This window comes from Lytechinus pictus, chromosome 12 (genome assembly GCF_037042905.1).
Source record: "Lytechinus pictus isolate F3 Inbred chromosome 12, Lp3.0, whole genome shotgun sequence".
NCBI classification, from domain to species: domain Eukaryota; kingdom Metazoa; phylum Echinodermata; class Echinoidea; order Temnopleuroida; family Toxopneustidae; genus Lytechinus; species Lytechinus pictus.
Window position 1 is genome coordinate 31,119,038 of NC_087256.1, and position 12,482 is coordinate 31,131,519.

General features: G+C 36.3%; 1 protein-coding gene across 2 annotated transcripts; it reads right to left on the reverse strand.

The window, feature by feature from the left end:
• Positions 1 to 243: 243 nt before the first annotated feature.
• Positions 244 to 11,293, reverse strand: LOC129272792 (DENN domain-containing protein 10-like). Of its 2 annotated transcripts, XR_010295248.1 has the most exons (8): positions 11,181 to 11,288; positions 9,151 to 9,347; positions 7,689 to 7,917; positions 7,186 to 7,297; positions 5,312 to 5,520; positions 4,429 to 4,523; positions 2,521 to 4,091; positions 244 to 1,939 (listed from the first exon to the last, which is right to left on the reverse strand). XR_010295248.1 is itself a non-coding variant. In XM_064107439.1 (7 exons), the coding sequence occupies exons 1-7, from the start codon at positions 11,218 to 11,220 to the stop codon at positions 3,924 to 3,926; spliced, it is 1,050 nt and encodes a 349-aa protein (XP_063963509.1). In that variant the 5' UTR covers positions 11,221 to 11,293; the 3' UTR covers positions 244 to 3,923. The 2 variants fall into 2 exon arrangements, 1 of the variants encoding a protein (XP_063963509.1); XM_064107439.1 differs by having other exon boundaries at positions 244 to 4,091; positions 11,181 to 11,293.
• Between the last annotated feature and the right edge of the window lie 1,189 nt (positions 11,294 to 12,482).

Consider the following 12,482-nt stretch of genomic DNA (forward strand, 5'->3'; position numbering starts at 1 on the left):
CAGGTTTAGCTTAGGTTTTGTTGCTATTTTGGAGGGCTTAATGTTTGTGCTAAATCTTTGTGATAGGAATTTTTTTTTTATATCATTGACATAGTACAATATCTAACTGCTAGAGGCTGAAATTTTGAGATGATAGACATTTGACTGTGTAGTGCAAACATTTTTTTTTCATTGTTTTTGGACTCTTGGGATGCCTGTGAGAACAGTGATGATATCAAGAATACAAGACATAAACACTTGACATTTATTAAGAATGGTGGAATTCATATGAAATTTATATTTATTTACAGAATATATAAATTCTTTTGTACATTGTGAAAACACAGACATATCACTCTTTTTTTAAAACTAAATAATCTACGTTGGAATATTCATGATATAGTCATTAATCTTATTGCGAAGCATGTATCTCAAAACAAAATTCAATAACCAATATTGTGCCAAATGAATGGCAGATAAGAATTCTTAAGAACATACATGATATTGTGTTCCTTTCATTAATATATTGTATCGGTACTTGAGTAAAATAAAGTTATCTATTTGCTACATGTATTAGCTATAAATGAATATGTCTATTATATAAACTATGAAGGAGATATCACCTTTTCCAATTTTATTGTCTTTTATGGGACAGATTATCAAGTCTGCATAAAGTCATAAAATCAAATTTGAATTCCCTGTCATATTGTTCTGTGCAAGCCTTGTGGCCGGGTTGTGGGCAATCACCCGCAACAAAATTCAAAACTTCTCTACGTGCAAATCAGACTTGCGTGCACTTCTGCAGGTAACTGTGTGAGAAACGTGCGATACTGTCAATGCCGGCGACCTGTGGGTAGCAATAACGGTCACACGAAAGGCTTGCATGGAACGATGTGACAGAGCCTTAAAGGAACTAAAAGAATTTTCAGACTAAATGCAAAACATGCATTATTTACCAGTTTTAAGTTGATATTTAGGTTTGCCTGAGTAAGCCTGACTCTCCCTTTTTACTGTAATCCAAACTCTCACTTTGAATGTATACAATCCTGTATGATTTGAACAAATTGCTAATAGTCTGGTACTCAATAAATCTTAATGAATTAATTTGTCTCGCTCAGAAATTCTCTGTACAATAGAAGCCTTCATGTTCATTCAACCACTCTTTAGGACACAAGGGCAAATTTCACATTGGCCCTTATCCTGGAATCTGGTTTAATAAAGGCCATGGTCTAACTCTGCTCAAATTATGGGAAGCCAAATATGTCAAATTATTTTTAACACAGTATTTTCTTATGTTCACTTTGCACTTTCATCATGCTACAATGGGGAAGAAAACTAATTCAGTTATTATTCATACACATTTATGACTGACCAGAGTTTGGGATGAGATGATTTTCTGTCACAGTTGGCTCTCCATAGTTAAACCATAACTTTAGAACAAAGTTTGAATGAAACCAGAGTTCAGAATACGGGCCAATTGAGTTTTATCACTAACAAAATTACAGACATAACTGATTCTAATAAGCAAAAGCAAAATGCTAAGATGGAAATACGATTTTCTTGGAGTTTTTTACAGCATATCCTCTCGTGTGAAAAGAGCATTCCAAAACAAGGACATCACTATTGCTTTCAAAAGCCCCAACACCTTTAGAAGCAGGATGGTCCATCCATAAGGCCAAGTTCCAAAAGAAGAAAGGTTGGGTAGTGTTAAGAAGATCACCTGCACAGACTGTGCCAATTGTTAGGTTGGAGAAACACACAGAACTCTGAATGAACGACTGAAGGAACAAAAAGCCCTCAGATTGAACAATCCATCCCATTCAGCTGTAGGAGAATATGCCCTTAACACAGGCCACAATATTGGATGGGATGATGCCCTAATTATTGACTTTGAAAGGAACTTCTGGAAAAGAATCAGTGTGGATAAAAGGATTAACCCAGTCCTTAAAGGAGAATGAAACTCTTGGAGCAAGTTAGCTTTTGTGAAAGCAGAAAAATAAAAGAATAAGGTCAACAAAAGTTTGAGTAAAATAGGACTAGCAATAGAAGAGTTATGAGCATATGAATGTCAAAATCACTAATGCTATGGAGATCCTCCCATTGGCAATGCGACCAAGATCTATGATGTCACAGATGAACAACTCTCCCCTTTTGGACAATGAAAATATACCCCAAAACATCTCTTTTTGCTCATTTTAATCATATGTCAAACGATTCATCAACGATACAATGTTGTGAAACCTCGGTACTTGTCCTCTCATAAAGAGAACACCTCACCTTGTGATAGACTCTATAAAAGTGAGAATATAAGTGAAATAAGTACTAAAGTAATGAGGGAGTTGTATGTGTGACATCACAGATCTTGGTCGCATTGCCAATGGGAAGATCTACATGTCATTAGTGATCTCAATATTCAAATGCTCATAACTTTCTTATTATTCATTCAATCTTCCTCAAACTTTAAACAATATGTTTCTTTGATTTTTATCTTTGATATGGATTCAGCTGGTTTCAAGGGTTTCATTCTCCTTTAATAGAGACTCTGGAAATCTATTGTCACCCATCTTTGGTCCAGTGATTAAGAGTCACAGACCCCAGGCAGTATTGTGTGTGACTGATCACTTGGCTTGAAAAAAATCCACAGGAGTGGACGGAAGCTTGCCCCCAAAACGAAATTAAGGTGATAGAAGCGAAACTTAACATTATTTTATGTGATCATCCCAACCAATGAAAGTTTTCTGTATCTTTCTTGGAGTTGTGCATGATTTTTTTTATAATGTGTAACTTGGGAACTATGGGCTAGGATATTTTCATCAGAAAATTCTTTCCTTTTGAACATCAGAAAATATATTGCTCTATATCAGGGACTAGTGAATACTGTAAATCGTATAGATCTTTCCTGAAAAATGTAATTTTGGTTTGTTTTTCATATAAATGAGCAGAGTAGCTGGCATGTACTTACAACAAAAGGCCTGACATGAAAACAAACAGCAATATTATAAGAAGTTATTTTTCCGAACAGGAAACCAGTAAAGTTCTTTGAACAAAGGAGACACATGATCATATTTTCTGGCCATTGAAGTGATACGAGCTGCACGATTCTGAATCTGTTGCAGTCTGAATGTCTGAAAGTTTAATATTAGACAAAGGAGAATTACCATTAGCAATAGTTGTCCTTAACCTACATCACAATGCCATTCAATAAACTTTGTATGATCACCTCTCCTCTTCTTTTTTTTCTTACTTAATAAAAAATCTTTCCATGCGCTCTATCCAAAGATCACGACTGGTCCTTTTCACTTAAAAATAAATGTCATTTCAGTATGTTACACATAAAATTGCCATCAAATATACTTGTAATAACATAAAAAAGGAAGTACATTTTCTTGAACCTGACTACTACAATTGACATGGAGTTTGGAAATGGTCGGAGCAATTTCACCAGATAAAAAAAATGCAAAAATTGTCAAATTTGGTCTAAGTATAACATGTTTCTGTGGCCCAAAAAGATAAAGAAAAAAGTTTAATCATTGAGTAGCAAAGTCACATGTACCATTGTTATACTTCTATGCAACTGGGACCAGGATCTGCAATCATTGGAACTATGACCAGGATCTACAATCCTATAAACTTATTTGCAACTAGGATCGGGATCTACAATCATAGTTAACTATGACCAGGATCTACAATAAAAAACTTCTTTGCAACTGGGACCAGGATCTATAATCATATCAACTTCTTTGCAACTGGGACCAGGCTCTATAATCAAATCAACTTATTTGCAACTGAGACCAGGATCTACAATCATAGTCAAATAGGACCAAGATCTACAAATGAAGTAACTTCTATGCAACTGATTGCTGTTCATTATTTCCACGGAAGTTACCAGAGGATGGCAAAGTTACAATTACAGCAAATTCTATGCAACTTGGACCAGGATCTGATCACATCTGGACTAGCCCTTCTGCAGCTGCTATACCAAAGAGGAAGCCTTCCGTCGCCGGGGGTAGCTTCCTCTCCTTCAGTCTCTCTAGCGTGATTTTAGGATCGTCTTCATTCTCTGACAGAGATTTCAAGTTGTTGAGTAGCTCACCAGTCTTTTTTGAAATTTCCTAAAAAGAAAAAGAAAAGGAATAAAAATATGAAATTATATTTTGTAGTTAGCACAGCATTGCAGATGTGTGTCAAGACATCTATGGGGGAAACTCAGTGTACTAGCAAGAAATTCTTCAGCAATGCCTACTTAGCCTCTGGCAACTGTCTGGGGGGGGGGGGGATTTCCACAGGCATTACATGTTTGATGGTCATTAATCTTCTTACACTAAGGGTGATTTATATCTGAATGGCATAAAATTCCCCATATAATCTGCCTTTAACCCTTTGTGAAAAGACCCCTCTTTATTTTCTTTCATATGAAATTAGCTTTAGGAGAGAGTCTTAGAAGCTTACCTTGATGACTTGAAGGTTTGTCATGGAGTCATCACCAGCACACCTGACCATTAGCTGAGCAATGTCTTTGTGTATTCTACTCATGGTGAACATATCTACAGAAAGAGATAATTTCAGGTATAGAAGGTCAATTGATAATTCAATGGTATATGGCTTGTATCTATTTTAGTCTACCTACAGATGGTCTAAAGGTTTGTATAATGATATCAATGGTTTAGTTAAACCTGGGTTACTTAGATCACACTATTATGGAATGCCAGTTGTCAACTTATTCACCAATTAAAATTATTCTTATCCTGCTGCAAAAAGTTGGCAAAAAAAATTAGATTGAGATAAAATTGAGATGTGAAATGGGAAGAAAATGAAAATACAAAAATATTAATTTTAATGAATGATACATTTTAATTGCCATAAATATGAAATAAATATTATAAAGCCCAGCATTCCATAAAAATGTGGTTTAAAATTCTAGATTAGGCTTGTGCTACAACTAGGTTTAATTACCAGAATATCACCCGATGCATCTTACACCATAATGGCTAAATCTAGCTTTTCTACAATCAATTTGCCCTAATTACCTCATGGTCCTACCATTAATCTAATTACTTGGGTCCAGATGGTCTAAATTTCACCTTTTTACTACTTTTTCACACTTTGTCTTAAGAATTGAATCTGCCACGAGAAAAGCCCAAGTATTAAAGATATATATTACAGTAATGTCACTAGTTCTTCAGTAATGCTCCAAAGTTGTTTTGGAAATCAAATGTACATTTTCTTCAGATTGGAATGAATTTAATGAAATCAACAGATTTCCATAACAACAATAAAGACATTCCTTACATTCAGAAAATGTGTATAATTTGCCATGTTCATTTGTACGTACCTTTGGCATGAGTTGCTACTGTTATTTCATCAGTTGATAGATTCACAAATAAGTCGTATAATTCAGTGTTGTTCTCCACAACTGCGTCTACAAAGCCGGCAACATAGGCAGGCCCCGTCCTTAAATCCTCCAATTCATCCTCTTCCATGTGTACGTACGGATGGAGAATAGACCAGTTCTGCCGATGCCATACTAAACATGGCAATGCCCTGCAAGAAAACAGATATCACAAAATGATCATTTTAATGATGTAGAGGTATTATGATCAGTAGCTATGTCTGGGTTCAAACCCTACCACAGTACTCGTCACGTAAGCAGAAAGCAGTTAATAATAATATGCATCAAATTCACATTGTTGTAGTTTGTAGCTGGAATTCATGGAATATGAAAGCAAATAAGTTCACTGACCTCAAAATGACCTTGACTTTGATATACATTACGGATGATAATAGTCGGTTCTTTTATAGCGCATAACACATTATGAGTGACGTCTCTATGCGCTTCCAAAGCCATTATTCATTTCAAATAACAACTCCATAATTTGATCAATTCAAATACACTATAGCAGTGAAAGTGAAAGATGGTGGTTAAAATAAAGCAGAGATCCAATTACCATTTATTATTTTAGCATCTCTTTCAAGTCATATAACTCTGTCAAGTCTTTCAGAATAATAACATAACTGGGAAGCCGCGTCAGACCAAAAGACGTTAAAAGAAGGGAGTTGCTGCTACCCTGTTTGGCGTTCAATGATTAAAGGGATAGAGCCTCGTCGATCTGGCGCTGCGCAGCGGCTGCCGGGCCCACGATCAATGGGGCAAAGCAAATTTTCAGAGTATTTAATTTCATGTCTATTTCGAAAAATAAAATATGGATTTTTCATTTTCATAAGGCTAAGCCCATACGCTAAAATCTTTTCATACTCTAACCCTGTGCTAAAATTCTGGGAAGCCAAATATGTCAAAACGGGGAAAAAAAAATGATTTTGCCCTCAGCAATGCCCTGATAGCCCCCCCCCCCCCAGATCTTCTAAACTATTGTTTCGGGCGACCATTTTCTCCAGAGTCGGCCCTAAAAACTATCTGCCATGAAAAGTTAAACGAGAAATATTGGTAAATAACAATATCTATGGGTCATTCATTACTAAGAGAGCCCAATACTACCCTTTAAATGAGGGTGAAAAGCCATTTTACAGCCCCAAAGCACTAATAAAAATAGCTTTTAAAATACAAAATAATTTTTGGGCTGTGTGAAAATCTTGTTACCATGGTATATTTCTTATATTCACTGTGCTCTTTTATGTGGGGCGTCGTGGTCTAGTGGTTAAGATTCTCGTGTTTCAATCTGAAGGATGGGGTTCGAATCCAAGCCATGGCATGTTTTCCTTCAGCAAGAAATTCACCTACATTGTGCTGCATTCAACCCAGGTGAGGTAAATGGGTATCAACAGGAGGTAATTCCTCAACAAGCTGTGCGCACCAGAATTGGTAGACTAGCTTAGCTGGGGTAATATCGGAGCGTCTTGAGCACCTAGCAAGGTGGATACATGCGCTATACAAATCCTACATTAGTTATTATTATTATCAAGCAACAATGGTGAACTGTTTCAGTTAATAATCTCAGATAGTTATGAATGATATGAGTTAACACATGAGCTGATAAATTGAGCCTGAAATTTGTGTCCAAATTGGCTATTTTATTACTCTAAACCAGAGTTTGAATTAAACCAGAGTTCTGAATATGGGATCTGAATGTAAAACCACTTCTGGTGTGGTTATACATCAATAACAAGTAATTAAATGCATTTTGTGTTTGACAGCATGAAAAGATTTAAAATTCCTCTTTCCATTGGAATTTAAAGTAGTTGAAAACTCACCTTATGAATTTAATGACCTCTTCTATTCTGGAATGATATACTACGATCTTCTTTTTTAACAGTAGAGCTGTGTAAATGAGGATGCTTTCCAGACCAAATGAGTTGATAACATCTTTAAAAAAAAGAAGATATTTTCTTTGAATTATATGTACTATAAGGAACATATTCATACCAAAAATTCTGCGGACACATTTTCTTCACGAAAATCGGGGACAATGGATAACATATATATGATATATTTATCTTGATACATGTAGTAGATTCATTGCCTAGGTCAAATGTTTTTTGTTAATACTAGAATATGCAAAACATGTGTTATTTACTTATTCTAAATCGAATTTCATGTAAGTAACAGATTTCAGAAATCTTAACCAGTTGAATACAATTTTAGTAGACCTTAGCCCAAGTTTGGTGCTGAGACTTTGACAATGCTGTTTGACAATGAAAAGACGAGTTGGCTAGGAGACCATAACTCACTGATCATAAATGCAAAGATCACATACCGATTACGCATCCTGCTGCGTAAGCCTTCTTTGCATCAAAGTCTTGGGCGACAAAAGTTCCATTGTTTTCACTTGGGCAAGTGCCTTTGGTGATGACGGACAAGTAGCCCTTGAGGATCGTGGCAGCATTCCCCGTTGTATTGTATACTCTACATAGGATCTCACTCAAGGTTTGGTATTTTTCAGGATTGAAATCTTTGGCAAGTAATATGAAGGAAAAGTGTTTGACCTGTATGAAGAAAAATTGACAATCTGAATCAAATACATAAAGTAGAGTACATGTACATGTATATTTTCATTTCCTTCTATCCAAAATTAAATGATGGTATCCATTCATTAAAAGTACAATTCAGACTTTGAATATCAATATCTTTTGGGCGAGAACACTTTTCTACAGGACACATTCCTTTATTTCAGCACAAAAGAGAAAAATACAAGAAACAACAAGAAACATCAAACTTTCCATTCTCAATAAGCTAATCAAAGCCGAGGTGAACGATATGTTTTATAATTGTAATATCTCCCCTGGGAGGCCTGCAATCTCCCAAGAGGGGCATTTATCCCAATGAACAGGGCATCAATGGCCATGACCCTTAGTGACCTTGGATTATTGAATTTTATATTCAAAAGCTAAATATAAAAACAAAGAAAATTATATGTACTTAAAAGTCAGCACCACTGCTGTTAAATCGCATCATGCAGACAAGACTGCCACTGACTTTCCACTTGTTGAATAGCAGTGTTTCTTATCTCAATCTAATAAACAACTCAGCAATATTCAAATATTGATCACACATGCATGTTACAAAGTTTGGTATTGAGCAATGGGTCAACCAATTAGTTTAAAGTGGGCAATGTCATAGCTTTCCCAATTGACAATTAACAATATACAAGGAGTGTCATCTGGGGCCCCGTTTCATAAAGGATTTGCAACTGTTGTGACTTTGTCATTATGGCAACTACCATGGTAACCTTGATTATGATTGGCTGCTGAGCCTTGTTACCATGGTAGTTGCCAAAGTTACAACAGTTGCAAGTCCTTTATGAAACAGGCCCCTGGGCTCTGTCTTACAAATAGTTGTGATTGATTGGGTCAATCTCAACTATAAGGAAATCCATCAATGTCATAATTTTATTCTACAGGGAAATTGCAAAGTGTCCTTAAACAAATTAAGAGAATCACACTGAATTTTAAAGAAAATTATGAATGTATGAAACTATGAATACTTTGTATCTAGAAGATATTGTAAACAAACATTCAATTTAGATGTTGATGTCGCTGGTTTTTTCGGATCAATCGCAACTCTTTGTAAAAGACGGGGCCCTGGTCTATGCAGCGGTATCTTCATTACAGGAAGACATCACAGACTGGTAAACCAGACAAGCCCACATAACATCTTCTTTTACAAAATTATTCAGTTTTAAAATCTAAATGAAAGAAGGAAAGGTCTGTTTTCATTACCTTTTTGAGGGCAGATACATTTTCTACTGGCACGGTCATGATGTAAAACCACTCCCTTTGATACTGACCATACACAAAGGGAACAATGATGGCCCCATCTTGGGAAAGGCAACACTTCCTCATCAGCAACTTCTTCTTGTTACTGGAGATGGAGGGATACGACCAGGTCCACAGGACATCTCCATTGTTGTCTTTTTCTGCAAAAATTAAATGCAAAAAGAGGCTATATATCAGATATTCTTTTTCTTGGAAGGAACTAGATCTATGGACTATTGCTTTTTCTTGACTGTACGCTGTTGAAATGTCTGCTTCTGGCATTTCTTGATAATACATACGTAACTTCAAATTTTTTAAACAATAACCTCTATGACTTGTGACCCCAAAATGTGATAAGATCTTCATCATCATCTGTACAGTGAGATTTTACAGCAATTCTGTGACTCCCAAACTCTTGGAATATTTCTGGTATTCCATTCTGAGCCATCCAATATAATATAAATATTCATGCTGTTTGACCTGCGACCCTCGCGCATGTGCATGCGATGTTTTGAAATCGGCTGTGAATAGTACGTGTGAGGAATTAGATACTGGCCAAAAATCACCAATTTTGAGGATAACCGGAGGATGGATGGGTTCATTTCATCTCGCGTGCGAAGGAATATCATATGCAGGCAACACATGCAAATATATCATGGGCATTTGCCCAAATAAAATATAATTACACTCAAGTTAGGATTCCACATTGTGCTATGACACTTACCGAACCATTTAGATCGTTTGGTGACTTTTTTTTTGCTTTTAAAATAATGTATTTTTTCTTGATCTTCAGTGAAGATTTCACGGAGATGCCCTTCGGTCAGCGACGAAATCAATTTTTGGCCTAAAGAGGGCGCACGATTTATATTCATATCAAAGACACGACAAGGGAAAGACTAGGCACCTGAACTATTTTACACGCAAATCGACGCAAGGCATTACGCGAAGTCCGTGAAGTGTCCAATCTTTTCATTGTATAGACTTTGGTAGACCTTATTATTGACGTTCGTTAAAGCTTGTACTGCTGGTTTCGTTCCAGGTACGTAGATTTTTTCATTTTTTTTTTTATTAGTCATCGTTTTAAATTATTTGCAAAAGTGTTATCGCCAACAATAATCTTGAATTATGTTTTTGAAGGTATTTCATTTATTGGTGCCCATAATTAGTCAAGTAATCATAAGAATTGCGTATTCAATAAATTTAGAAACAGTTTATTACCGAGGAGCTGAATCAAGGTTGTGAAATCTATTAGCGCCACCAACGGGCTTCCTTGTTTTTCCGTAGGAGAGACATGCGAAGTCACTTTCCAGGCCGAGGTAAGCAAATTTGCTCTTTTTTGTACGATTTTTCTTTCCAAATTAAATTTCAAAATTATGATTGTATTGCTACATACTGGAAAGAGCCCCGGTGAGTAGCGAGGAGTTTCAATTTTGGCAAATATTACTTCTGCAATGAAGCGATGTTTGCCAAATGCCAACTACTTAGAAATCCAGGGTCAAACGCGGTCCGGTGTACGAGGTTAGTATAGCATACTAACCTCGTACTAGTGACAGTGTGAGCGGACACGGAGTGAATAAGGGCATGAAGGGTGTAACGTTAGAGTTAAGCTTTAATTGTTTGTAGATTTAAGCTTTTATTGCTTCTTTATGTATTTTTTTTTCATATAATTTTTAAAATAGATATCCTTTTTTCCCACCTTTACCACTCGGAGTATCCGAACGAGTTCATTGACTTGATGTTCGGGTAGGTGGAGCGTAGTGTAGCGGTAGTGAAGTGGAGCCTGCACGAACATCACTTGAAGTTGAGGTAGAGTGAACTTTACCCTAAACATGACAAATAAGAGAATGTATGGGACTGTGTTCTCACACTCACAGACTCACTTTCTACCAACTCGTATTACTGACATCGTACCGGTACTATAATTTCATTTCTTGCAAGAAAATGCCTCACATGTAATATCATATGAATACATGCATTATCTAGTAAATTCTTACCTATTAATCCTGCCGCAGACAAGGAAATAAGGGCTGCCATTCTCACTATACAGATTTAGTGCCAAAGCCACTTTTATGCCCTACGCCCATTTATTTCTAAGTTCGACGATATCGGAGTAAAGAGGTACTGTACGTACTAGCTAGGTGGAGGCGTGGCCGTTTAGGGGTACCTTTTTTTTTTTATAGGGTCTACATATTTTTCTATATTCTCAGGCGCGTAGCCAGGGGGGGGGGGCGGTGGGGGCGGTCGCCCCCCCCAAAAAAAAAACGTCCCCAAAAAGAAAAAAAAAGAAGGGAAAAAAGAGAGGAGAAAATTAAGGAATAGGGAAGGGAGGAAAGGGAAGAAAGGTAGCTTTGTGTTTTTTTTTCTTTTTATTCTTTTTTTTTCTCAAAAGAGAAACTCCTTCACTCTTGCTCTAAATTTATATATGAATTTTGCTTGCGCGCGGTTAAATGATAATATTGAAGTTCACCATTGTTTCCCCCACCCTTTCTCTAACCCTGTTTTTCCACCTCAGCTATATGTGTTTCTTGCCAGTTAAAGTTCAAATGTATACATTAGGGCATGGAATTAGAGTAAGGTTAGGCCGAAGTATATAAAGTGATCTTTTTTTTAATTGATTGCGCAACTTCTGGACGGGTCGGCCCTGGGCGGGTAAAATCTTTATATCAATTTCTGCCGTCACCTCCATAAAGTCAACTTCTCCTGCTTTTCAGCTCATCACTAAATAACCATAATTTTGGGGCAAACAGGTTCCTAATTTAAAAAGAGGAAGGTATAAAATTCGTGTCGTATTAGATAGAAAAGTACAATATTTATTATCAAATTCTATTAAACTTCATGTCATTTCCCTGCACATTCATCTCCTGTCCTGTTTTGTGCACTCAGTTTGAAATTTTGAATGACACTTAAGGTTCTTTATAATTCAAAATGAAGCGCTTCAGGATAAGTCAAAGAAATTAGGCATCCTTTTTTATATAATTTCAATGAATCACAGAAGTTTCAACCTTTTGCGCACTATTTTCCTTGTAATAAAGTTCAATAATCTTAGAAAATCAATTGAATTAGACCCGATGGGGTATTAGAGATATCTGCATTTGATGAAACGTCCGCTTTTTTAAACTTCAAAGTTTTATTGCTCTGCGCGCGGGGAGGAATATCTTTCTCCCGGCATATATATACACTTCTTCTCCTCTGTTTTGCGAGTTATGCACTGTCGCTAAATTGTTTGTAATCAAATCTGATCTTTCCAAGGGAAGTATTCAATATATCTTTGAGAAAACCCTTTTATCGGGACCCTT

Excerpts from the sequence above, each read along its gene's own strand:
- LOC129272792 (XM_064107439.1), bottom strand. The coding sequence starts at position 11,220 with ATGGCAGCCCTTATTTCCTTGTCTGCGGCAGGATTAATAG. Across the intron at positions 9,348-11,180 it reads GTCTGCGGCAGGATTAATAG|AAAAAGACAACAATGGAGAT; the intron begins GTAAGAATTTAC and ends TAATTTTTGCAG. Across the intron at positions 7,298-7,688 it reads CGCAGCAGGATGCGTAATCG|ATGTTATCAACTCATTTGGT; the intron begins GTATGTGATCTT and ends TTTTTTTTAAAG.